Genomic DNA, 24528 nt, shown 5'->3' with positions numbered 1-24528 from the left:
GAGAGCCGAATGGTCGAGCGCCGGCCGCCGCCGCCTTTCTCGGCTTGGCTCTTTCCATTCCCCAGCCTGCTACGTCCGTCCCCCTCTTTGCGAGCGCAGAGCGCGTCGCTCAAGGCAGGCCGCCCGGCGGAGTGCCAAGCTAACGATCAGCAGCCCGACTCTCACCTGGCTGGCGCCACCGGGAAAGGTGGGCGACGGACTGCGCTCTCTTCTCGCGCCTCTCACGGTCTCCATCGCGTGTCGCCTTCGCTGCCCTTGCAAGAGAGGTAAGGGATCCTAAATGGGGTTACGAGGAGGCAAAAGACCCGTTGGACGTGGGGCAACGCAGCTCCAATTAAAGTCACCACCATTCCAGGGGTTGCAGACGTGCTTCTTATTCCAGAGCTAGTCTTTCCTCCGGGAATGAGGCACCACCAGTGCCGGATTTATGTACCTTATAAGCTAAACAAACTATAGTTTAGGGCCCCACTCTCTGGAGGGGGGAAATTAAAGGGGAGGGGAACTGGATGTACATTTCCAAAATATAAGATAAAAAAACAAAATAACACCTACATACAGCAACAGTATTTTGTGTCCGTTCTTAAGCTGAAACTGTTCTTAACCTGAGGTACCACTTTAGTTAATGGGGCCTCCCGCTGCCGCCGCACAATTTCAGTTCTCATCCTGAGGTAAAGTTCTTAACCCGAGGTACTACTTCTGGGTTAGCAGGTGTTTGTAACCCGAGGTACCTGTATTTGTTCTGTGCAAATGACTTTAGATACCTATTAGGTCCATAAATTACCGTAAAGCATATATTCAACACAAAAAACAGCCCAGTTGCACCTTAAAGGTAAAGGACACCTGACAGTTAAGTCTGAAGAAGTGTGCATGCACACAAAAGCTTATATCCTGTGCTAACTTACTGGTAGTTGGCCTCTAAGGTGCTACTGGACATTTATATATATATATATCTATTCTGTCAGCATCAGACCAACACAGGTACTACCTGAAACAAAAAACAGCAACAATTTGTTGTTGACAAAGGACAGCTGGACATATAAAGGGCCCCATTACCTTCAGTAGCTTAGGGCCTCATCAAACCTTAAATCCGGCCCAGGCCCACACATTTGCAAATGAGGCTTACCTTTTCACCCCTTTGTGTTGCCTAAATGGCTTGTCCCCAGGCATTCACCTCACAAGGAAATTACCTGTTAATTAACTTTTATACTTGTTGATTCTGAAGAAGTGTGCATGCACACGAAAGCTCATACCAAGAACTAACTTAGTTGGTCTTTAAGGTGCTACTGGAAGGAATTTTGTTTTGTTTTGACTATGGCAGACCAACACGGCTACCTATCTGTAACTGATTCTCCAGGGTTAGCCATGGCTGGCACCCACTTAGCACACAGGGTCTGCCTTCATTAAGCTTTTCACATGTTAATGTCAGGAGCTTTGAAGTGTGTCTGCAGAACCTAATACACATTTTAAGACACAAGGGCCTGACATGCCATTTTCACATCCCAGTTCTAATTATATTCCAACATATATTAAACCCGGGCATTTAGCACCTACAGACCTATAACAGTATGCTTCACATGTTGCTGTGCTTAAGACAATGTGCTGAGGAATAAACCTTCAAGTGCTCAGACCGCAGATTTTTCATAAGGCATATATAATCAAAGGACATTACTGGTTTCAATAACACACTGGAATACACACAGTACTACCATATACAGTACAATTTCTGTCTGGTGTTTCATTTGTGGTTCACTGTGCTTAGGAAACGATTTTCTCCCTTTCTTCTTCATCAAGCACTTTCACAATTAGGAACATGAAGTGACATGGAGGTGCGATGTGTTGGCTTGGCAAGTGTGTTTTGCTTATGCTTGGCAATAATTTTATTTTTGAATACTGCTTTTCAAACATGAGACGGAGAAACAGCGGATCCTGCCGACTCCAGGAATTCGTATTGCTGGTTTTCAAACAAATCACTTATCAATCACAGCTTTGACTTCACTCATTGGCTAAAAATACTGACTGGCAGGAGTAGCCAGGTTGGCTCATTTCACAGAAACTGGGTACCTGCCTATTTTGCTTCATAACTTACTTTCTAGGAGGGCTAAAGGCTGGATTTGTTTTGGTTTTTTAATTTAAAAAGACAAGAGAAGAAAAGCTCTGAGTACCTTTGCCTAGGGGTACCAATTAAGACATTCAGTCTTGAGCTGGGGGGTGAGCAATGAGGTCAACAACTTTGCTGATGACAGCAAACTGTGTAGGCTGGTAAAAACGAAAAAATGGATTGTTAGGAACTTTCGACCATCTCTTCAGACTGGATAGACATTAAAATGGTGAATGTAATTCAGTGTAAGCAAGTGTAAAGTGATGTATATTAGAGCAAAAAAACAACAGCACCCCAATTTCTCATATACACTGAACTGGTGGTGAGTGAGCAGGAAATATATTTGGGGTTGTGGCGGATAGCTCAGTGAAAGTGTAAATCTTGTGTGTTGTACTTGAAATTCTGCTCATCTCAAAGATGAGAGGGCAGAGCTGGAAAAGATGCAGAAAAGAGCAACCAATAAGATCAAGGGGCTGGAACAACTCCTCTATGCAGAAAGCTTACTTCACTTGGGGCTTTTCAATTTACAAAAAGGGTGGAATTAGCTACTGTGGAATTAGCTACTGTATGATGTAGCAATGGCCACCAACTTGGATGACTTTAAGAGTTAACTTCGCCTTATTCTCCATAATTTTTCTATCAATGTAATGGCCTTTTTTGCCTCCAGTATCATAAGGTGGTATGCCTTTGAATACTAATTGCTGAGGAGCACAAGTGGAGAAGAGTGCTATTGTGCTAATGTCCTGCTTGTGGACTTCCCAGAGGCATCTCATTGGTCACTGTGAGAACAGGTGGGCCTTTGGTCTGGTCCAGCATCTTATGTTCCTATAGTAGATTGCAATAATAAAATAAGATTCATAGGCAGATGATATTGCCCTTGCAGTAGCAGCTCTGAAACAACAGGTGTTATTGATGGTGTCACGTGGCTTCTGGTTGTTCACCTGGAAGATGGTGGGGGCAGCCAAGGGGGTAACAGAGGGCAGTTGTTCTTAAGAGAACTGTGCCCAGTAAAGGAAAAACAGAGTAAAAAAATGAAATAATACACCATCAGAAATGTTTTCAGTTCAAATCAAACTGTACAATAAAAAATAAAAAGCAAAACCATATTAAAACAAAATAAGTTGAAAACAGAAAAATACTCCCAGTTTCCTTAAATCCAACTATCAGCCAATAATAATAAGAAGAAGTTGTTTATTATTTGCCGCCACCCATCTCACTGGGTTGCCCCAGCCATTCTGGGCAGCTGTTCAATATACCGGTAAGCATCTTCCTGACTTCACAGACAAAACTGGTAGGAGATGACCCTTTAATCAAGTCATGAACAAATTATAAATGAAAGTCATTACCTCAACAGAGTCTTGGGAGACCAGGAAAATATTTAACTAGGAAAAACCACTCCAGCACTTTTTAGAGCTTTTAAAAAGTGTTTTATTTTTAAATAGCGTCCTTTCCCCGATAAAGCAGCTTTTCAATTCACATTTTTCTTACTGCTATGTGGCAAATACATCTGATGTCTTTGGCTTTTTTGCAATATAACTGATCACTAGAATATCCATTACAAAAATGTAGATTTACCAGAAAAATAAGCATATAAACCACAGGTTAATCCCTAAACAACATAGCAAAACTTTTATCAAATATTTTATACATGGATGGGAGAAAATATTGTGTATATTGCATTTACACACTGGTAGCTCAAAGCAGTGCTTCAGTATCACTTAGGAAACAGTACAAAACCATTTTCAGATGCTCTACTGCAACATCACAAATAATTGTTTGTAGCTTTTACAATGTATACAATACATTGTGGTTTAAAAAACTGCCTGCATCTACAGACTGACACTGATTCCTATTTAACTGCGAATAAAATGTAGTGATTAAACAATATTTGAGCAATTAAAACAACTCACTTCTGAGATTTAGTGTCATCAAAAGCTGAGTAGTGTGATAAATTATTCCCTTTATAAAACACACAAAGTCTTCATGCACATCAAAAAATTGATATATAAAAAACCCAACAGCAAAGTTTCACATCCCTTTGTTTGCACAGAGTGCATCACACATCTGGAAGCAGCATTATTTAAAACAAATGACTCTAAAATAGCGAATTTTTTTTTGTTCTGTTTCTGTAATGCAATACATACAACAGACCTGACTATGAGTCCTTGCGTTAAAGGCTCTGGCCCAAACCTTTACAAACAGAGGCTTAGGAGATTTTACAGCTATTTCTCGTGCAGTGTTTCGGAGGGCTCTGGAGTGGACGGATAATTTTGGCTTTCTTCAGACTATTTCTTTTGTTGTTGTTGCTGGCAGTGAGAGAGTAGGAACGTCCGTGCATCATCCGAGCATTAAGTCCGTTGGCCATAGAGAATGATTTGAGATGGCTTCTTAAGGCAACAGGGAGTGGAAGTTTGTCCACAAGGTGCACTGGGGTGCATGAAACTATGGCGCGGCAACAAAGATCTTGCAAACTCAGGACTTAAAACAAGAAGCAAAAACATGAATGAAGATTAGTCATAACATGATTCTAAATAACCACAAGGTGACACAAGTGTACAACTTTGACTTCACTGTATTTTTCAGAGCTCTCGGCTTCTGTTTCTTTTCACTGCTTCTGAAGTTCCTTCCTAATTCTACCTTGAATCCCCATAACTATGGCTTGCCTCCATGAATAAAGGTGATGTTGCAACGATTTAACAAGGGGAAAATGGGGAAGAAGAAAATACAAAAATTGTAACAACACATAACCCTCCCTCTGAAAAGAAAAACAGCCAAATAAATAAATAAATAAAATTTAAATTACATTAAATTAAATTAAAGCAATACTACAACCTCCAGCTCTAGATGGCAGCATAATTCCAGGGGCCCACTGAAGTAAATTTTAGGTAAACAGCACTTCAGTGCTTGAATATCCACTTTAGTCACCTCCTTTTCTCTAACAACCCATGTATAGCTTGCAGGTACTTATTCAAATTATTTAGGGGTAGAAATTCTCCTTCCTTCCACCTTTCCACCTTAGAGAAGGAGAGATACCAATTTATAAGCCTTTCCAACATATCCATCACACCTGAGGTAATATGAAACACTGGTTTCCTTTGTGCATCTGATGAAGTGAAAGATTTTGCCGTGATAAATTTGTTCAAGACTCTGTTGTTTTTGCTGCAAGAGACTAGCATGACTCACTCTCTGGAAATTGTAAATGTTAACCATGTCCAGTTACAGCATTACAGCATTACAGATGTAATGCTAAGCATGGTCAAAGCAGACAAGGGAAGTGAGTGAGGAGGAAGGGTGCTTCCAAGTTTGGCACTCAGTTGTCATACTGTTTACTTCAGGGTGGCTAATCTACAACCTGCATACTGCTCCCCACCATTAGTTTTTTAACATAGTTCCCCGGCACGGCCAATGTATATTTATGCTGTATGTGCACACACACAGAGCACTCTCTCATACACACACATACACCACACTCACCATATCTGCAAGCACACAGCATTCTCTCACGCAAACACATACACAACACTCTCTCACTCTCTCTTTGAGTGGGGCAAAAGTCTTCCTATTCCTTTTCAATTCTCTCTGCCTGTTCTTTAAAGATTAGCTCCTCATCTTGTGCTCAGCGTCACAACATTGATATGAGGAGATAAAAGCTTCATGGGGCTAGTGGACCACTTCCTGTGGCTGGCTGGCCCAGAGCTGGCTCATGAGTTAGACGCCGCTGCAATGAAGCAAATTATTTTGTGTTACTTACCTTTGTTTGGCCTCCACAACCGGTCCATTCCATGTCTCATTAACACAATCCTTGCAAGTTCCGTAAAGGACTCTGTGATGTTGAAATTACAGAGTGGGCTTACTTCAAAGAATGTCATGCCTAATCTTTCAGCATAGGCCTGTGCCTGCTCAGTGGATACTTGTCGTTTGAAGGCCAGATGCAGGCGGTTGCCAACAAGGATTTTGGGTACACCAGGAGCATGCTAAGTAAAGATAGACAGAAAAATGTTAGCTTAGAAGTCTCTCACCCTCTTCTTCAACAAAATACTGATTATTAACAACAACAGTAACAACAACTCTTTAATTCCCTTTGTCCATAGTGCTGTGCTATAGATGGATTCCATCAAGAAAACCCAATACAAGAAAATATAATAAACAAACAGAATCAGCAGGTGGTAAAAAAATGTATTGCTTTGCCAAATATAAGTTGCATAATTTTTATTTTTTTAAAACAACAACAACAACCCTTCACCATAGAATTATGGGTATGTAAAAGTTTCAAGAATAAACTTTCTGGTCGATCATATCAAATGTGTCTGATAGAGTTACCACAACCAACTGAAGATGAAAATCATTCACCAAGGCAACTACAGCAGTCCCAGTTTGAAAACCAAGCCAGAAGTCAAACTGCTATTGATCAAGGTAGAATGAGCACCAAGAATGCTTGGAATCATCTGACAGGCCACCTGCTGCATGTTATAAGAAGAAGATCAGGAACTGGACAAGAGTTGGTGTCATCCAAGTCCAAATATAGTGTTTGAGAAAGGGAATGACTTTAAGGCAAACAGGATATAAGCGATTTTATCTGCAAAATGTCTCACATGTCACAGCAAGATGTCAATTACTTCCCTCGATAGTCAAGACATGCAGCTAGGTATCCATTTGCCACCCACAGCAACTCTAAGGTGACATAGTCTTTTGATGGCAGAAAAGAAAGCTCCCTGCTACTGCAAACTCTTTCAAATGGGTTTTAGGCTACCTTCAAGTGGATTTGTCATGAGTTTTCAGCCACCCACATTCTAGCCATCTCATTCAGTCGTCATGTAGTTCAATCATTTTCTTAGGCATTATATGAAACATTCAGAGATGTGTCTTACCTCATCTATTTCCTTTATCCACCGATCAATGCCATCAAATGACCAGCGATTTGTAATATCATATACCAATATCACGCCCTGAGGGAATAAAGAAGATTAGATCAGCCTGACACATAGATAAGGTACACAGTACATCACACAATTTTGTGTAACCATTCCTTTATTTAACCAGGAAAAAGAGGAGCAGACTGAGGACTTAACAAATCTGAACATTTCTCTAAAATAATTTATTTCTGGTGACTCAAAGGATGCTCCCTTTATTCAGCAGCAACAAATTGTATAACAATTTTTGAAAGCAAGTAGTACAATAAGTAAGTATAGTTCCCCCACCTCTTATTGTAGCTCTTTTCTTTTTAGCTAATTCTTTACAGTGACATATTTTAGAGATGGCAGAATTGTGATTACCTGGGCCCCTCTGGAATAGGAACGAAATATGGTGCAGAATCTGCCTTGCCCAGATGTGTCCCTGTGGAAGGTAAAATACAGTTAAAAATACATAGACCTTTCCATTCTGAATAACAGTGTTCTTGTTGAATTCTTATCTGGTCTTTCTGTTTTGCTCTCTTTATCAGTATTCTACCCTTTGCCTTAGGGGGAAACACAGTCCAGGGTAGGTATGTTAGGTATGTGAGGCTGAAAGACAGAGACTGGTCCAAGATCACCCAGTGAGCGTCATGGATAAGTGGGAATTTGAACCCTGGTCTTCCAGGTCCGAGTCCAGTACTCTAACCACTAAACCACATGGACATCACGCATTTCAGCAGGATCATCCACTGAATCTACATGGGTGATTATGTACTCCTATAATATATTCACCAATCATTTAATATTACTTAGGCTCCTTGCACATATACAGAGAAACCCATTAATTTCACAGTTGCTCCCTTGTCCTCAACTATAGCTCTTTAGTACAAAAGGCTGGTGGGTAGTATGACCCGTTCTTAACTGTTAAAAGAATTAAATATTTGTAGTCAACTTTACAGTAAATATGACATCGCATCCAAGCAGTATTACGTCCACTATGAACTGTTTTCAAAGCACAATGGCACAATCCAAACAGAGAACATAATGCAAAGTTACCAGAGCTGCAGCTTTATTCGACGGCCATCCAGGAGTATCGTTGTCGTCTTGTAATCAATACCTGGGGGTGGGAGGAGGTAAGGCAGAATTTTAAAATACTAAAAGCATGCCTATTTTTTTCACTCTAGAAAGCGACTAAGCGAGAAATGCCTATGTTAAATCACTTTAATAGTACCAACCCATTTTTGTTTTTTTAAAAAAGTCCAATATATAGGGAAGGGCCAGTGGAAAAGCACCCACTTTGCATGCAGAAGTTGCTAGGGACAGCCATGCCGCCACCGCCACCCCATTTTTTAAATGGGCACCAGATTTTTAGCGCAATGGGTGGTGGGTAGTATAGCGTGTGTACTTTATTATTACTAATATTATCCACGAGGGCTTTAGTCAGACTGCTTTTGCAGTGTTCGTTGTACAGGCTTCAAACTATATGTGAAAAAACCTTTCAGAGGAGACAGAAATATTACATGTTATGCACTGCACTTGATTATTTCTAGGGCTTATTAGAATTGTCCAAAATGTTGCATACTTCAGCTGCCTATTGGCTTGTGCCAATTACATCTCTGGATTAAGCAGTCGACTCCCACTTCCAATCATTAAAGCAGTTTCGCAATTGTAGATGAGGAATGCATATGTAGTTCTTTTAATAACAACAACAAAATAGAACCAGGCTACCCACCAGTACCCTAGCTACACAATATGCTGCTGTTTCAGTATCGCCTTATTTCTTCTTATTATTTCTTCTTGGGTTTTTTAATCTTTATTTTAGGAAACAACTTTTCTTCTTCCCTGTAGCAATTTTTTCCCTCTCTCTCCCCTGATTCTGAACAAGATGACTACTCGTTTTTATTCTGTCTGTATGCTTATTTAGCGACTGAGTCAGAATTTCAGACATAGGGCTTCTATAGCAGTAGAGTGGCCCTTTTTTGCATCCTGCAAAGGTCAGGGGACAGAGAGGGATTATTAAGGGCTCATATGAGACACTTAAGTAAACTCTTGGGGCAGGCTGGGGTAATAATTGCATATTTAAAACCCATAGATTTTGATACACAGTCACTCAAAATGTAACCTTTTAATTTATCTGCTTGTTAAAATGTTTATAATTTATAGTACTTTGACTATCACATTTTTAAAACTACCTGTCCAGTGCTGAAGGACAAAATCTGGTATCATGAATTCATGAAGACCCCAGAGACTACCTGTCCAGTGCTGAAGGACAAAATCTGGTATCATGAATTCATGAAGACCCCAGAGACTTCAGATTTGTATATTTTTGCCACTGTAAATCATTAAAATCAATAAAATACAAAAGCCAAGCCTTTCATTTTTCTTCTTACATTGTAATAGCTTATATCATTTTCTTTCCATATCACATTCTGATATTTATGTGTGATAAATCTCTTCAAACAGGCACAAATCCTCTGCAAAAAGTATCTAAGGTCTTGGGTAGATACTCTTTAAAAAAAGAGAAAATGTTGTTTGCTCATTTACATTTAACCTTGCTCCAAACAGGCTGCATTTAATTAAGTCTCTTAGTATGGATTAACAGTGCCTACGCAAGGGGCTAATCTGCATTAATTTATCTACATTAAATTAACACATTGCTTAAAACTACCATGTTTTCTGTTGGACGCGGAGAGCTACAGGGCTTGGGTAGGAAGGAATATGATAGTGGCTGTCTTCAAGGCAGACAAATAGTTCCATATTCACATTTTTTTCATTTTGGCAGGAGTAGCATTTAGGGAGGAAACTAAAAAGCACTGCAGCATCTTTTTCCAATACTAAGTAATCATTGTAGCCCTCCCCTACTTGAAATTTTGGCGTTTGTTTCAGCCTCTGTTTAAGAAGCTAATCAAGTAATATCTGATTTTATTTCAATATCCATGGTAACAGATCCTCCATCCCTTGTTTTATAACAATCTAATAGTTTTACAGGTATCAGGCAAACATGCAGGTTATTAACTGAAACTATTTGGCTTACACTTAAGCATCAAAAACCAACTGTGTGGAAACATATCAGTTAATATCATTAAAAGTCAAGAAATTAAATGTAATTGTTTTGGCAAGTTTATTTTACTCTGCCAAGCGTCCAACCACAATCTGATTATTTTGAGGAACCATGGAGGGCAGTTCTTAATTCTGATAACCTGTTTCTACTACAGCTATGTATGTCTATCAGATTTAAAGTGTATGATTACACAAACATTAAGCTTGTAGCATGCAAAGTTAAAAAAGAACAACATTTATTTCTGGTATCATACTCCGAATTAGTAGGGTTTAGCAGCCTAGTCCTTTGAGCTGTCAGTCACATCTCACGGTACTAGTTGCATGAAGAAATGGAATGAAGAAAGGAAAATGAAAAGGTGGCATCTAGGAATCAGTCCCTGGGACATTTTTTAAAAAACAAACATGCAAAAGGCCTTGCTAAGACTGAGGGAAGATGGGGATTGTTGTGATAATATGTTTGCCACCTCTCCTTGCTTGGCCTGTTCTTTGCAACTGACCAGAGAATTCCGCATAGTGCCAGATCCTTCCTCTCTGCTCACTTGGCCCACGCCCTCAGCCTCCCTGTTCCAGCATAAATATTTATATTTGCAAAAGGGGTGGGACCTCAGTTTCACATGAGTTCTGTGCAAATCAAAAAAGTTATAGGATCTCTACTAAAGCAATAGGACACAAGTTGGTTTCAGTATTAAAATATGTGCATACAACCTGATTATGTTGGCCCAGCTTAAATATATTTCGAGGGCTGGGCTGTCCTGTAGCAGTTAAGGGAATTCAACATGTGAAGGGAGAGCAGCTAGAAAAACAGCATTCTGAACTAGCAAGGAATGACATTATCCAGCTTGACCAAAGTACTACATAGTTGTTCTGCATGCCCTATTAGAACATCGTTAAATTTCAGCTTCTCTGCAAGATAGTATTGTTTAATCATTCACATGCACTATGAAATGCTGTGGGTTTTGCCTTTTATGATGCGATTTCAAACAGTTTAGACTATGATCAGAAGTACACCAATACCATTGTCTTAAAAGTTTTAGTTCCCTGGAAAGAACTCTAAATGATTTCAGTAAATCTAAGTACCAAATAAGTAACTTAATAAAATGGAAGGAGTGGGAGGTATATTACAGTCAGAAGAAGAGAGAGGTAATGAGGAATGAATAACAGAAATGTTATTTATGTTGGTTGTTCTTCATCACCTCCTTTTTCTTCCTGTTCTATTATTCCTCTTACTCCTTCAATTTTATTGTATCTCTTTAGGCGGTATACACTATATACACACATTCTTTTCCTCTAAGTATTCTGAGTTCTGAAGTTTATTATTGGTTGCTGTAAATTATAACTCTTTGGAGGTTAAACTACAGTACCCAGAATGCTTTGAGGGAGGGGAATGTGCTTTAAAGGTATAGTGTGGACACTGTCTTATTCTTCATTTTCGAACATTTGATGCTATTTCTATTTTTTCTTCACTTCAATGTACTGCTTATCTTCTTGATCCAATTGCCTCTCCCATTTTAGTAAATATTTATTTGTTTTTCTCTTACCTATACCTTTCTTCAAGCATTGTTTCTTCTTGCTTTGAATATGCTGGTTTCCAACAGTCATAAAAATGTCCACATATATTCCCCCTCCCCCCAGCTTTGGGAAGCTAGCATTTTTAAAGCAAGATAAGACAATGCCTGATGAAAACAAAAGAGGTACATTGTGTGTGGTGGTGAGGGCCCAATATTTACTAAAATTGATTTAGATCAGGGGGGACTTAACTGCTCCTCTTAATCTTATCTAAATGTGACAGTTTTCTTTCATCTATTTTTTTATGGTCCTTTTCAGCTGGTTTTTGACTCAAACATTCTAGTGAAATTGCTTTGTGGAAAATCTAAAGTGGTATTATATGCTGAAATACACCAGCATTCTCTGTATGTACTTTCATCAGCTTTGGGTACAGGTGATCATTATCTGCTTCTTTTACAGTTCTTTGGTACTGGACAGTACCATCCACTCCTGCTTTCACTCCTGTGCCATAATAGCTTCGTTTAAGTCTTCCTCAATTATTATTCTAAGCCCTCCTCTCTTCACTCTTTATATGCTTTCTCTTAGCAATCCAATTTATTCTTGTGGCTTGCAATATGCCAATGTTATACGAATGAGTTCAAGCTCTATTGTTTGGTCCTCCCCTTTACCAATACTTTATTTCAAATTGTCTGTATCTGCCTGGATGTCACTATGCAAAAGATACTTTGCCTTCTCTTCCAAAGTTCCAATTGGCACCAACCTTCAGTCTTTTCTACAGTTAAAGGGTTTTGATGTTATCTTTGATCTCTTTCTATTTCTGCTCACATGTCTATCTACGTTCTGCCAATTTTATTTCTATAAGATTTCTAAATTTGTTCTTAATATCAGCTAACATTCTTGTTCAGACCTACAGCCTACCTTGTGTTAACTACTAAAATGTCTTGTTCACTGATCTTCCTGTTTCTCAGTTTAAACATATTATTTATGTTTTCTGTTTTCTGCTTTCTTTCCTAATTCTTCAGTCATTTTATACCTCTCTATATATTTCCCTTCACAGGCTTCATGAAGTTTAAACTTCTTAAAGGTTAATAAAATAAGTTTAAACTTCACATAAAGCAATACAGGAAGGAATACGGATAGAAAAAGGGGCAAGAATATGAATAGATATGAAGGTTACATCTGTTCATGTTTTTGCCCCTTTTTCTATCTGTTGCTTTCCATTTTTCTCTTTGGTCCCTCTGTTAATAAAGCACTGATATTTTTAATTAAATCTCTACTATATGGTTATATTTCTTTTCCCCATGCTTTCTTTCTTATGTCTAGGACTATTTTCCCTTTGCTTTTTTGACCTGCCCCTTTGTCTCATGAAGAAACAGTTTTTAAAACTTGTCTTGATGTGCTATTTGGATTTTTTTTTTTGTTTCTTCCTTACTCTAAAGTTCATTATTGTAGTCTTTTCATGCTTTCCTTCTTTCAGATAGTGCAGCTCCACTTCCCTTCCCTTTTGTTTCTTCATAGCTTCTGAACCTGTAAAAAGGGACTTAGCGTATTTTTCGCCCCATAGGACGCACCGGCCCATAGGACACACCTGGTTTTTTTGGGGGGAAATAAAGGGAGAAAAATTATTTCCCCCGGGAAATTTATTTCCCAGACCAGGTCCAGGGACAGCGGGAAGATGCGCTGCGCCTCCCCGCTGTCCCCGGAGCTTGTGGGGCCGGCAGCGGGGAGAAGCGCTCTTCTCCCCGCTGCCAGCCTTCAGACCAGGTCCGGGGACAGTGGGAAGGTGCGCTGCGCCTTCCTGCTGTCCCCGGAGCTTGTGGGGCTGGCAGCTTCTCCCCGCTGCCAGCCTTTAGACCATATCGGGAGACAGCGGGATGGCGCGCTGCGCCTCCCCGCTGTCCCCCGAGCTTGTGGGGCTGGCGCTGGGGCTCTCCAGGCTTCAGCGAAAGCCTGCATTCGCCCCATAGGACACACACACACATTTCCCCTTCATTTTTGGAGGGGGAAAAGTGCGTCCTATAGGACGAAAAATACGGTATTTCTGTACAATGGCCTAGGAGAATATGTTAATAATTTCATAACTAAAAAATTACAAAGTAAGTTTACTTTTGATAACTATGACTCTAAGTGCCATCAGAAAGGGGAGGAAAAACTGGACTTTTCAACAGTTGTTTTGAATAGACACAAAACTTTTAATTTCAAAAAGAAGAGTTACTGAGGTATAAAATTACCACAGACCAACCACAGAGGCTTTCAGTAATATAAGTGCCATTCTCTGAAATATGTTAACAGACATGCTTTGAGGATGGAGCTTTCTTCAAATATTGTGCACAGATTTTACAGACTAAATTCTGTTGTTTTATTCTCTTCCTCCCCTGAGCTCATAAGCTATTAGTCATTATCTCGTTTTAAGCATGATTCATTGCACCTATTCCAAAATTCTGCCACATTTGGCAATTATGCCTAGCATGAGACAATTTGCATCTGTAATAGATTGCAACACCCAACGCAGCACAACAAATGAGGAGCAAGTAGGTGTTTGCTTCGTGCTGTAACTAGCAAAATCATTTTTAAAATTAAGAATAGCATGCCCATGCCTGTGCTCAGCTGCCAGAAAGAAGCTCACTTTTACTGTGACAGTAAATCACTAGTTATCAGGCTCTATACCCCTTGTATGAGGGGAACATGTGTTTCCAGAAATCACCTCCCTTTGCAGCCGCTGGCAGTCAATTTGGACAGTACTGAAACAGATGGACTCTGTATAAGGCAGCTCCCTCCGTTACTATGTTACTATGCTCAGTGCTTTCTCTTAAAATCTTAGAATCCTTGTGGGAATTCATAATGGCTGCCAGGCAAAGACAGCATTTACCCTGCTTTGACCCAGCCAGGATTACTGCCTTGGATAATTTCTATCGTATTCAAATTTTATATACCATGATAGCTGTGATTCTGGCATTGCAGGGGAATGGAGTAGATGACCCATGGGTTCCCTTCCAACTCCACAATTCTCTGATTCTCTGATCATCATAAAGTAGCTTTTAAGGTGTAGGATAGAATCCTGCTTTCTGCGCAGTGCGGTAAAGGATACCTGTCTAAGCTGACAGGTTGTGCGAACATGTCCTATTGCAGGAAGGGGAGCCTTTCACAGCCTGAAGACCACATTCCCTCATGGGTCCCCTGTGGGGGCTGCACCCCATTGGTGGGTGGAACCAGGTGTAAAAGTAGACACAGCAATGGATGTGGATTCTTACATTTCTCCAGTAGTTTACATTCCGTCCATGCAAACATCAGTTGGTGCAAAACGGAGCAGCCTAGATTGCATCTAGGGTTTCCCTTTAAGAACTCTGCATTCTTTCCCAGTTTGTTTCTTAGCACAATTTGAAGTAGTAGTAACTGCCTATAAAGCTCCCAGCACTAGGATGCCTGCCTGATTCATGACTTATCTATTTGCATTTCAGTGTGGCTACAAAACCTTGTTTATTTTGCCATGTCTTTCAGTTTGGTTTTGTCTCTCCACCCTTCCCCACATATTTTAACGTATGGCTTCTAGTTTTTAGTTTAGTTCTAAGTTTAGTCTTTATTATTTTATGGATGGTATATTGTTTTAATCAATGCACAGGGTCCTTATGAAAAGCCAGAAGACAATATAATTATATTTATTAAAATATTTATAATAAATAAACCAAATGGGAGTTACTTTTGAATAGACATGTACCAGTTTGCATTGTCAGTCTTCCAATTATAAAAGACCTGTGTGAACCCATTGCACACAAAAGGAGAATATGCTTTCTGTGAGGAGTGTATTTTACTTCTCAACTCTCCCATACATTACTCAACAGTTAAACCTGAAAAACCTGCCAATGCAGTCTAACATTTGATGACAATGCACTGTGTTTACTAGGCCCGATAACGGTCAAAAAATTACCACATAACTTAGGTTCAAAAAAGCAAGTCATCTACAAAGGAACTGTGGTAATTAGGGAAGAAAAGGTTTTAGCATTATGGGCCTAAGTGATGTCTGACCATTTTGTTTTGTTTCTAACCCACAGACCAACGACATTTCTGACATGTGCCCCGACAACAGTTTAGCCTTTGCGTGATACTGCTTCACATTACAGTATTTTCCAATGCATTTAGTGCTATAGTCTGTATAATAAATAGGAAAAATAGCTGTTGCACCTACTGTTCCCTTAAAAAAAACTAGACGTGTGTACCTAGGAAAGCATAGGCAGAGTCTTTAGATATATTTTTTTTCAAAACCAATCAATTCTAATGAGGAAAACCAGGAACAGATGAAGGCGCTCAGCAGAGAAAGGAGAGGGTGTAAGTGAACTTGTGGCATGTTCCTGACTCTCCAAACCATTACAAATATGGCATCCAAACTGAGCCATTGTGAATCAGTTTGTCTCTTGAACACTCTCTACTCCCTAATACACTGTTCTGGATACAGAAATAACTAAGATGAACTTTTCTACTGGGCGGTGTATGATGTACATATTTGCTGTCCTTGTTGTACAGAAACACAGCACATTTCTTGAAGTGTTTTTTCTTCTTCGGACATCTCCACCCTGACCCTACCATTGCCCCACGCCTCAAGGCTTCTGGCACCCAACAGGAATGGGTGCATGCAGAAAATAATTACCAGCTTTGCCCCAAGTAGTTATAATTATTTTTATTTAATGGCACAGGCAGCATTTTCCCCTCAAGCATAAAGCAAATGAAAAAAGGTTTCACTTTGAAAGGAGACTGAAATTATCAGCAAAATGGTGCACACAAAGTTGTATCATCTTTTTTCCTTGAGCAGAGTCAATGATTAGTGCTTCATTTCTATGGGTTCATTTTACCATTTATCAACAGACATAAGGAAAGCTAGAACTGATCACAACTAAAGTCTATTGCAGTTTGCAACTTGAAATGTCTACCTTTTCAGCTACCAGCAGATTTGGTACCAATTGGCAGATCAGCTTGATGGGAAGGACTCAATTTCAAATGGCAGGCTGAATCTACTCACAAGAATCTCATGAACTGAAACTATTAGCTTAATATCTGCAAATAGCTACAATAAGAATATGCTGTGAAGAATGACCAAAAAGTGAGTCCCCATCTCTCCTGGGAAGAGGCAGGATGGTGTTCACATACCATGATGATGTAATTCCATGCTTATTTACAAAGAAGTTAGTCCCATTAATTACATTTGAATAATGCTTAGAACTGGACTGCATGGGTGCAGTCCTGCTGCTACTGAAGTCAGTGACAAGTCTGCCATTCGATGGTGCAGCCATCGTCAAAAATGAACTCATTAAATTTTTGACGTGGAATCATATTTTATTTTGCTTTGCATCAAATCAAATTAAAGAGATGCATAGGTTCAGGTTTTCAGCTGCATCTGACATGGTCTGAGCCTCTCATTTGTCAGGTTCAGTGAAGGAATGAACTATAAATAAATGTTCCAGTGTTAATGCCAAAAATACTCATCCTATCCATATCAGTTCTTCAGAAACACTTGGTAGTGCTATTATAATCTTGTGCTATACTTATTCTCATCTTTTCCTTTTTTAAAAAAACATAATTCAGACCCTTATCCACCTTTACTACTTTTAGGCGGATGTCCAGATGTCTTGCACTGTTCTAAATATTTTGCATATCAGCAGGCTAAAAAGATTCATGATCTTGATTAAGATACATGTGGTGAATTGTTCACTCTCTGTTTATTAGGGTAATGCCATTCAGAGCCTATGCTTAACCTCCTGTGAGAGCCAGCTCTACCATTAGGCAGAGACAGCTGCCTTAGACAGCTATGGAGTGTCATGAAAGGGTAGTAAATTGAAAGTTATTTAATTTGCTGTATTTTTACTGCTGAGAAGGGGAGAGACACTTGTGGGGTTTTCTGCCTAATGTGCAAAAATTGACTACCTTTGAATACTAGACACCTTGTCTTGGCAGTGGGTGAGTTGGAAGCATTTGTTCTTCCACCTCAGACAGAAAAATGGGCCAGCCAGCCACCACGTTTGTAGCTACAAGAAGAAAGATATATGCTACATTGGGGTAACGTACATTGTTTTCCTTGGTCTTTACCCTAGAAACAAGCTCCTGATGGAAGAAATGATCACATGACCATTTCCCTGTCAGGTGTTGATAAAGTAAAGTATGTTTCTCAGTGTCCACCACGGAAACCATGTGAGCTACCAGTGGAGGTAGAGGTAGCATTTTGGATGCTGAGAAAGGAAGGTGCATAGTTGTACATGCATGGGGGCAGTGTGAGAATGAATGAATGAGTGTGTTGGGGGGTGTAAGGTAGAGTTTAAAAGTGAGGTTCACAGTGGATGTGTGTGAATGGGGTATCCCCAGCCACTTTTGGCTTCAGACCTATACACTCAGGCGGAGCTAGCTGCTCCGGCACCCGGAGCAGCACACATGCGTCCCAGGGGGGTGCAGCCCACGGCGAGCATCCCAGGGGGGTGGCATGACAATGCCACCTCCCACACCAATGACACCCAGGGCGAATCGCACCCACTGCACCCCTCTTCCTCTGACAGTGTATCTACTGCCAGTAAGCAGGCAGCCTGAGACCATTGTTCCCTAAGGAAATGTGCTCCTCAACTTTTTTAAAAAAAGTTCCCCACTTTGCTGCATATGATCATATAGTTTATACTTTTAAAACAGCAGGCAGCTACCTGCAAGAACTCCAAAAGTGATTAATTTTTCAAAAAATGAAAATCTCCACCAATACTCAGCATTCCCAATGGTCACTCTAAGCAAACTGAAAGACGCACAAGATCTGTATAGCAAACCTTTCCAGTCTCTATTTAACAAGAGGTATTCTTTGTAACGTCTCAAAGCAGTTGTACAGCACAAGCTTGCTGGCCTGGCACAGAACACAAACCCCAAATACAAACTTACACCGTTCCTCTTCAAGGATATATGTGCAGCAAAATGTTAATATCCTCCACTTAGTGTGCATCCTTTATTTTGGTGTGAATGTGTCATGATTTCAAGAAAACAAAGTGGAGGCAGCAGTTCATTTTAGCACTAGGATCAAATGACTGTAAGAGTCCCAAATAAAACTGTTTGGCTGTGTCCTTGTATGTGCTTTGGTTCTTTTTGGGTTGTGGTTTCCTCTGCCTGTAGCTCTGCTGGGTCTAGAGAACACTTAGTTTCACCAATCTAGTCTGACCATGGCCATTACATCTACATGACAACATCAACTTTACTGACTCACGAGGAAATTTTACAGTGCATTTGTGCTCACACCTTGTAATTCAGTTGACAGGAATGGGCAACCTTTTAACGTTAAGGGAGGTGTGTGAAACCTGATTATTTGCAATAACCTAAAGGTGGATCATGGGAAGCATAATCAAAAAGCAGATGATGACAACACGTCAGCTAGTAGCCGGTGGGCTTTCCTTCCATTGCTCAGTTTCTAAAGAAGGCGACCAGAGAGCTCAAGGCAGCTAGGAAGGCAGATGCCCTGTCATGGAAGCCCTGCCCTATAACTGCCAAGGTGTGGGAGGTGTCTGCGGTGACTCAGTAATCGCGAAAGGCAGCCCTGCACAAACACTACCTTCCTCCGTGCAGTCTACAGGTGTAAGAAAGAGCTACCTGTCGCCCAATAACCGAGGCTGGCCTAGAGCTTGGCCGCAGGTACAACCCCGTTGCTGCTTACCCATATTGTACCCGTAAGGCGACTCGGTGGCTCCATCCTCCAGGCTGGCTAGTATCTCTCCTTTGCCCACGTCGCTGTCGCCCACCAGCAGGAATTTCAGCAAGAAGTCATAAGCTTTCACAGGGCTGCCCACGTGGTTCATCCTCTTTCGCCACCGCTCTCCCTCCTCTCCCTTCGGCCTCACAGAAGTCCCTGCGGGGAGTCAGTTCCCAGCGCCCATGAGAGGCACCCAACGACCAGCTGTGGCGGCACCGAGAGCTTCACGGACGGCGGCGGCGGCGGCGACGGAGAGCAGCAGCACAGGCGCAAAGGCATGTTCGAAGAAGCCGCCCCGCGGAGCGCGTCGCCGGGGGCAGCAGCCGAGATTGCGGGGGGAGCTCGCAGCAGGTTCGGGTGGGTTGCCGCCAAGAGGAAGAGGAGGAGGTCGCCTTACGGTGCCAGCAGTGGGAGGCGAGAGGCAGTGGGTGCCGCAAGGTCCCCGCACAACCGTGACAGCGGAGGAGGACTTTTCAACGGCGCCATCCGCGGCCACGCACCCACGAGGCCGGCATGCGGGGAGCTGGGGTCGCGCAGCCGACGACCAAGAAAACCGAAGGCGGCCGCTCCCGTCCAACCTGCCTGGCTGGGCGCGCTCAGTCGCAGCGAAAGAGAAGAAGGGGAGAGCCCGTCACGACCGACGAGGAGCGGGTGCGCCGAACGGCCACAGAGGGAACAGGATCTGTGCTTGCCGAGGAAGGCAACGGGGGACCCTCTCGGCTGCCGTCGCCGCAACTCTTCGCCGCTGCTCGAAGCCCTCGAGAGGCGCTGCTGCCGCCGCTGCCTCCCCACCGACCGACCTCGCTCCCAGCGCAACACCCTGTGACAGCCTCTCCAACCAACACCTACCCTCCTGTGCCCATGGGGGCGCGGCTCCCGAGGCCACGCCCTCCGCCGCTGCCATTGGAAGAAAAGGGCCCCGCCCCCACACTCCTTTTTCCCCATTGGTACGGCTGGGCTTCCGAACGCCACCTCTCCGAAGGCATTGGCGGGCGCGCACCCGCCCCCTCAAGCACCAACAATTCAGTTGCTGGGGTATTTCTTCCACGCTATTGGCTGGCGCTCACGCCCGTCACTGTGGCGCTGGGCGGTGGGCTCTGCGCGGCTGTGTTTACACATCGGAGGATGAGGCATGTGCTGCTGTGCAGTTACGCGTGAGCGCGCTTTAGCGCTCTCCGGTTGGAGTCCAGCCTCCAGCCCACGTTTGTCGAACTGGGGCTTACAAAACAGAGAAAATTGTGGCCTCTGGATAAGGGTGACGACTGATGGAACTGCAGCGTACAGATCGAAATGTCAGAGCAGGGTTCAGAGGCAGTAGAATATATGATTCTGCTAACAAACTATTCTAGAATGGCATTCATAAGGACAAATGTAGAATCAGATCAACCATGACTTAAATTCTGCCTCCAACAATGGCAAACCATATGCCCTTCCCCTGGCAGGATTGTTGGGTGGATTTACACCTCAGAAGTTTAAAGTTTAAAGGAAGCAGTTGTTATTTATTGGTACCCTGTTATTGTGCACATGCTGTACAGTACATACATGGATAACACAGGTAACAACCTGCTTCCAAGGTGCTTAAATCTAAAATAGAAAGTATGGAAACTGAGGACTGAGAGAGAGAAATGTGTGGGCAAATGTTGCATGTACTTAAAACTGGGTTGCAGTTGGGAATGTATATTAAAAGGATAAATCAAAGGCCACATGGAAGATAAGATCTAAGAAAGATTAGAAGGAATGGACAACTGGCATATGTATTCACCCTATGTTGTGGGGGCAGCAAGGAAGAATGGGCATGTAACTGAAAGAAGCATGAGCCTTTGGTTGGATTAGATTGGTGGAGTTGGAGAAGCAGTGGTCATAGGTGGAGATTTAAGGAAAAGCCAGGGTCAAGAGCTTTGTGTGGTCAAAGTGGTGGGTAGATTTTCAAGTTAAGAACAGGGTGCACATAGCAGATAAGTATGAGAAGTCAGAAGCACTTTGAAGAGGCTGTTTAATACAATAGAGATGAATACATTTGGAAGTCGAATTTTGGATAGAGGTAAGAATTGAAGGCAAACTATGGCAAGTTCTTAAAGAAATGGGAGTGCCAGATCACCTCATCTGTCTCCTGAGAAATCTCTATGTGGGACAAGAAGCTACAGTTAGAACTGGATATGGAACAACTGATTGGTTCAAATTTGGGAAAGGAGTACGACAAGGCTGTATTTTGTCTCCCTGCTTATTTAACTTATATGCAGAATTTATCATGCGAAAGGCTGGGCTGGATGAATCCCTAGCCGGAATTAAGATTGCCGGAAGAAATATCCACAACCTCAGATATGCAGATGACACAACCTTGATGGCAGAAAGTGAGGAGGAATTAAAGAACCTTTTAATGAGGGTGAAAGAGGAGAGCGCAAAATATGGTCTGAAGCTCAACATCAAAAAAACGAAGATCATGGCCACTGGTCCCATCACCTCCTGGCAAATAGAAGGGGAAGAAATGGAGGTAGTGAGAGATTTTACTTTCTTGGGCTCAATGATCACTGCAGATGGTGACAGCAGCCACGAAATTAAAAGACGCCTGCTTCTTGGGAGAAGGGCAATGACAGGCCTAGACAGCATCTTGAGAAGTAGAGACATCACCTTGCCAACAAAGGTTCGTATAGTTAAAGCTATGGTTTTCCCAGTAGTGATGTATGGAAGTGAGAGCTGGACCATAAAGAAGGCTGATCGCCGAAGAATTGATGCTTTTGAATTATGGTGCTGGAGGAGACTCTTGAGAGTCCCATGGACTGCAAGAAGATCAAACCTCTCCATGCTGAAGGAAATCAACCCTGAGTGCTCACTGGAAGGACAGATTGTGAAGCTGAGGCTCCAGTACTTTGGCCACCTCATGAGAAGAGAAGACTCCCTGGAGAAGACCCTGATGTTGGGAAAGATGGAGGGCACAAGGAGAAGGGGACGGCAGAGGACGAGATGGTTGGATAGTGTTTTCGAGGTTACCAGCATGAGTTTGACCAAACTGCGGGAGGCAGTGGAGGACAGAGGTGCCTGGCGTTCTCTGGTCCATGGGGTCATGAAGAGTCGGACACGACTAAACGACTAAACAACAACAACAACAACAAGAATTGAAGGGCGATGCGGGTAGCGCTGTGGGTTAAACCACAGAGCCTAGGACTTGCTGATCAGAAGGTCGGCAGCTCTAATCCCCGCGACGGGGTGAGCTCCCGTTGCTCGGTCCCTGCTCCTGCCAACCTACCAGTTTGAAAGCACATCAAAGTGCAAGTAGATAAATAGGTACCACTCTGGCGGGAAGGTAAACGGTGTTTCTGTGCGCTGCTCTGGTTCACCAGAGGCGGCTTAGTCATGCTGGCCACATGACCCAGAAGCTGTACGCCGGCTCCCTCGGCCAATAAAGCAAGATGAGCACCGCAACCCCAGAGTCGGTCATGACCGGATCTACTGGTCAGGGGTCCCTTTACCTTTACCTAAGAATTGAAGAATGAAAGAGGAAGGCTAGAGAAGAGAAACTGGCAATAGTAAGGGCATGAAGTAATTTAGCATGAGCTAGAGGGGACCGAAGAGAATGGGCATATTTATAAAAGAGAAGCAGCAAGACTTGGCAATGGGACAAATTTTAACAGCAAAGGAAAAGAAAAAATACAGTGGTGCCTCGCAAGACGAAATTAATTCGTTCCGCAAGTCTCTTCGTCTTGCGGGTTTTTCGTCTTGCGAGGCATTCGTCTTGCGGGGCACCACTGTAACCTATGAAGCTAGGCGTGTCCCTTATCAGTAAGGTAAATAGTGCTGTCAACAGGCATGAGAGGGACTGAGGAGAAGACTTGGAAAGAAAGATCCATGTCCAGGCAGATAAGAATAACATGAAGCCACAAAATACAAACAGTATTGTTTTTTGGCTATTGTCGTGCTTTTTCGTTTCACAAGACTATCATTTCTCAGAAACTAGCTGATTCACTGATCTTTAACATCTCATTGGTCAGAAGAATTATTTATACATTACTAAAGGGTACGTCACTGTACAATTTAGAAAGGAGATGGGGGATTTTATGTTTGAATGCTCTCTGTGCACAGGAAACTAGCAAGTTTGGGAGATGGATTGTAAAAATGCTTGCATCCTTCCTGAACTAACCTTCAACCTACCCAGAGACATGAACATGCACTTATAGTGGTGCTTCCAGCAGAAAAAGATAAGAGGTATTTTCCATTTATACATCTAAACCTAGCAAATGAAAGGCAGCACATACCAATTACCTTCTCTTTTCTGGTAGATATTGTCAGCCAGTACACAGCTGCTGTCCTTTTTTATTTTGGTATGTATGTATTAACTGATGACTCACCAAATAATTCCAGCCCAGGAAGCCAGCTGCTCTACAGAAATAAACCTTAATTAAACAGAAAGTTGACCACTAGGGATGTCCCTGGAATGTCACTGTGTCCTAGAAAGACATCCTCATTAGGGTAGAAAAAAGACAGGGTTGGACTGTATTCCAAATAGCTCAACACAGCAATGAATAGTGTTGTGTGTATGTGTGTATTTAAGTGTAAGGCAGAGGAGTTAGAATGTTGGGCTTAATAGGGTTGCCATATTTCAAGAAGTAAAAATCCAGACACCCCTAGACACTCCAGGACAAACCGCCGCCTTCCAGAAATCCCCCCCCCCAATATCCCTACATCCCTGACATATAGCAGCCCTAAGGCTTGACAATTACCCCCCTACTAGCAGAGGGCAGGCCGCACAGCATCTCTTAACTCACTGGCAAGCCAATGGGTACACAACAGCATCTAGGAGGGCTACCTGTGCAAGTTTGCAACTGTACTGAATCACCATTTTGGTTCAAATTTGGCCATTTCCCAATTGTCCTGCAACTCCATTTTCCTCCAAACCAACTCCTAGAGTCCAAGGTCCCTTGCCCCCCCCAGTAAAATATTTGAGCCCCACATCCGCTGATGGCCATTGCTATGCATTTAGTGTGCATGTGCTGTCACTTGTGATCCATTATGCAGGGCGAGGCTTACCTGCCCCTCCCCAAATATTTTATTCAAGATGGCACCCCTGAGTCCATTTAACGGTGGGTTTGACTGAGGCACACATACATATGACCTTCCAATTAAAATAATATATATATATATACACATGCGCTTTATAGTTCTACATATTCATCCAGCACAAGTGCGGAGATAAGCGCAGACCTCAAATAGCAACCAAGCCACTCCTTTAAAATACGGTCTCCCCACACGACACGCGTGAACCAGAAGGGGAGGAAAGG

The 24528-nt window shown here is 42.2% G+C and overlaps 3 protein-coding genes across 3 annotated transcripts in view; 2 read left to right on the top strand and 1 right to left on the bottom strand.

The window, feature by feature from the left end:
• Positions 1-9: 9 nt before the first annotated feature.
• Positions 10-22891, top strand: LOC309361636 (uncharacterized protein; the record flags this gene model as incomplete). The annotated part of the gene is made up of 5 exons (XM_081896696.1): positions 10-266; positions 4301-4418; positions 17637-17750; positions 19272-21309; positions 22742-22891. 4 exons carry the CDS (start codon positions 10-12, stop codon positions 20079-20081), a joined length of 1299 nt encoding a protein of 432 aa, XP_081752822.1. The 3' UTR covers positions 20082-21309; positions 22742-22891.
• LOC309360748 (ketosamine-3-kinase-like) overlaps positions 137-24528 on the top strand; it is a 33819-nt gene continuing 9427 nt past the window's right edge. The window contains exon 1 of the mRNA XM_081895578.1: positions 137-266. The gene's annotated coding sequence lies outside the window, so the exon portion shown is untranslated. The remainder of the gene's footprint in view (positions 267-24528) is intronic.
• On the bottom strand, positions 3503-19889 carry RAB40B (RAB40B, member RAS oncogene family). The gene is made up of 6 exons (XM_081895677.1): positions 19220-19889; positions 8047-8107; positions 7372-7432; positions 6967-7044; positions 5850-6072; positions 3503-4576 (listed from the first exon to the last, which is right to left on the bottom strand). Exons 1-6 carry the CDS (start codon positions 19359-19361, stop codon positions 4305-4307), a joined length of 837 nt encoding a protein of 278 aa, XP_081751803.1. The 5' UTR covers positions 19362-19889; the 3' UTR covers positions 3503-4304.

Source organism: Podarcis melisellensis, assembly GCF_964234715.1.
Source record: "Podarcis melisellensis genome assembly, chromosome: 2".
NCBI classification, from domain to species: domain Eukaryota; kingdom Metazoa; phylum Chordata; class Lepidosauria; order Squamata; family Lacertidae; genus Podarcis; species Podarcis melisellensis.
This window is presented reverse-complemented; position numbering and strand designations above follow the sequence as displayed.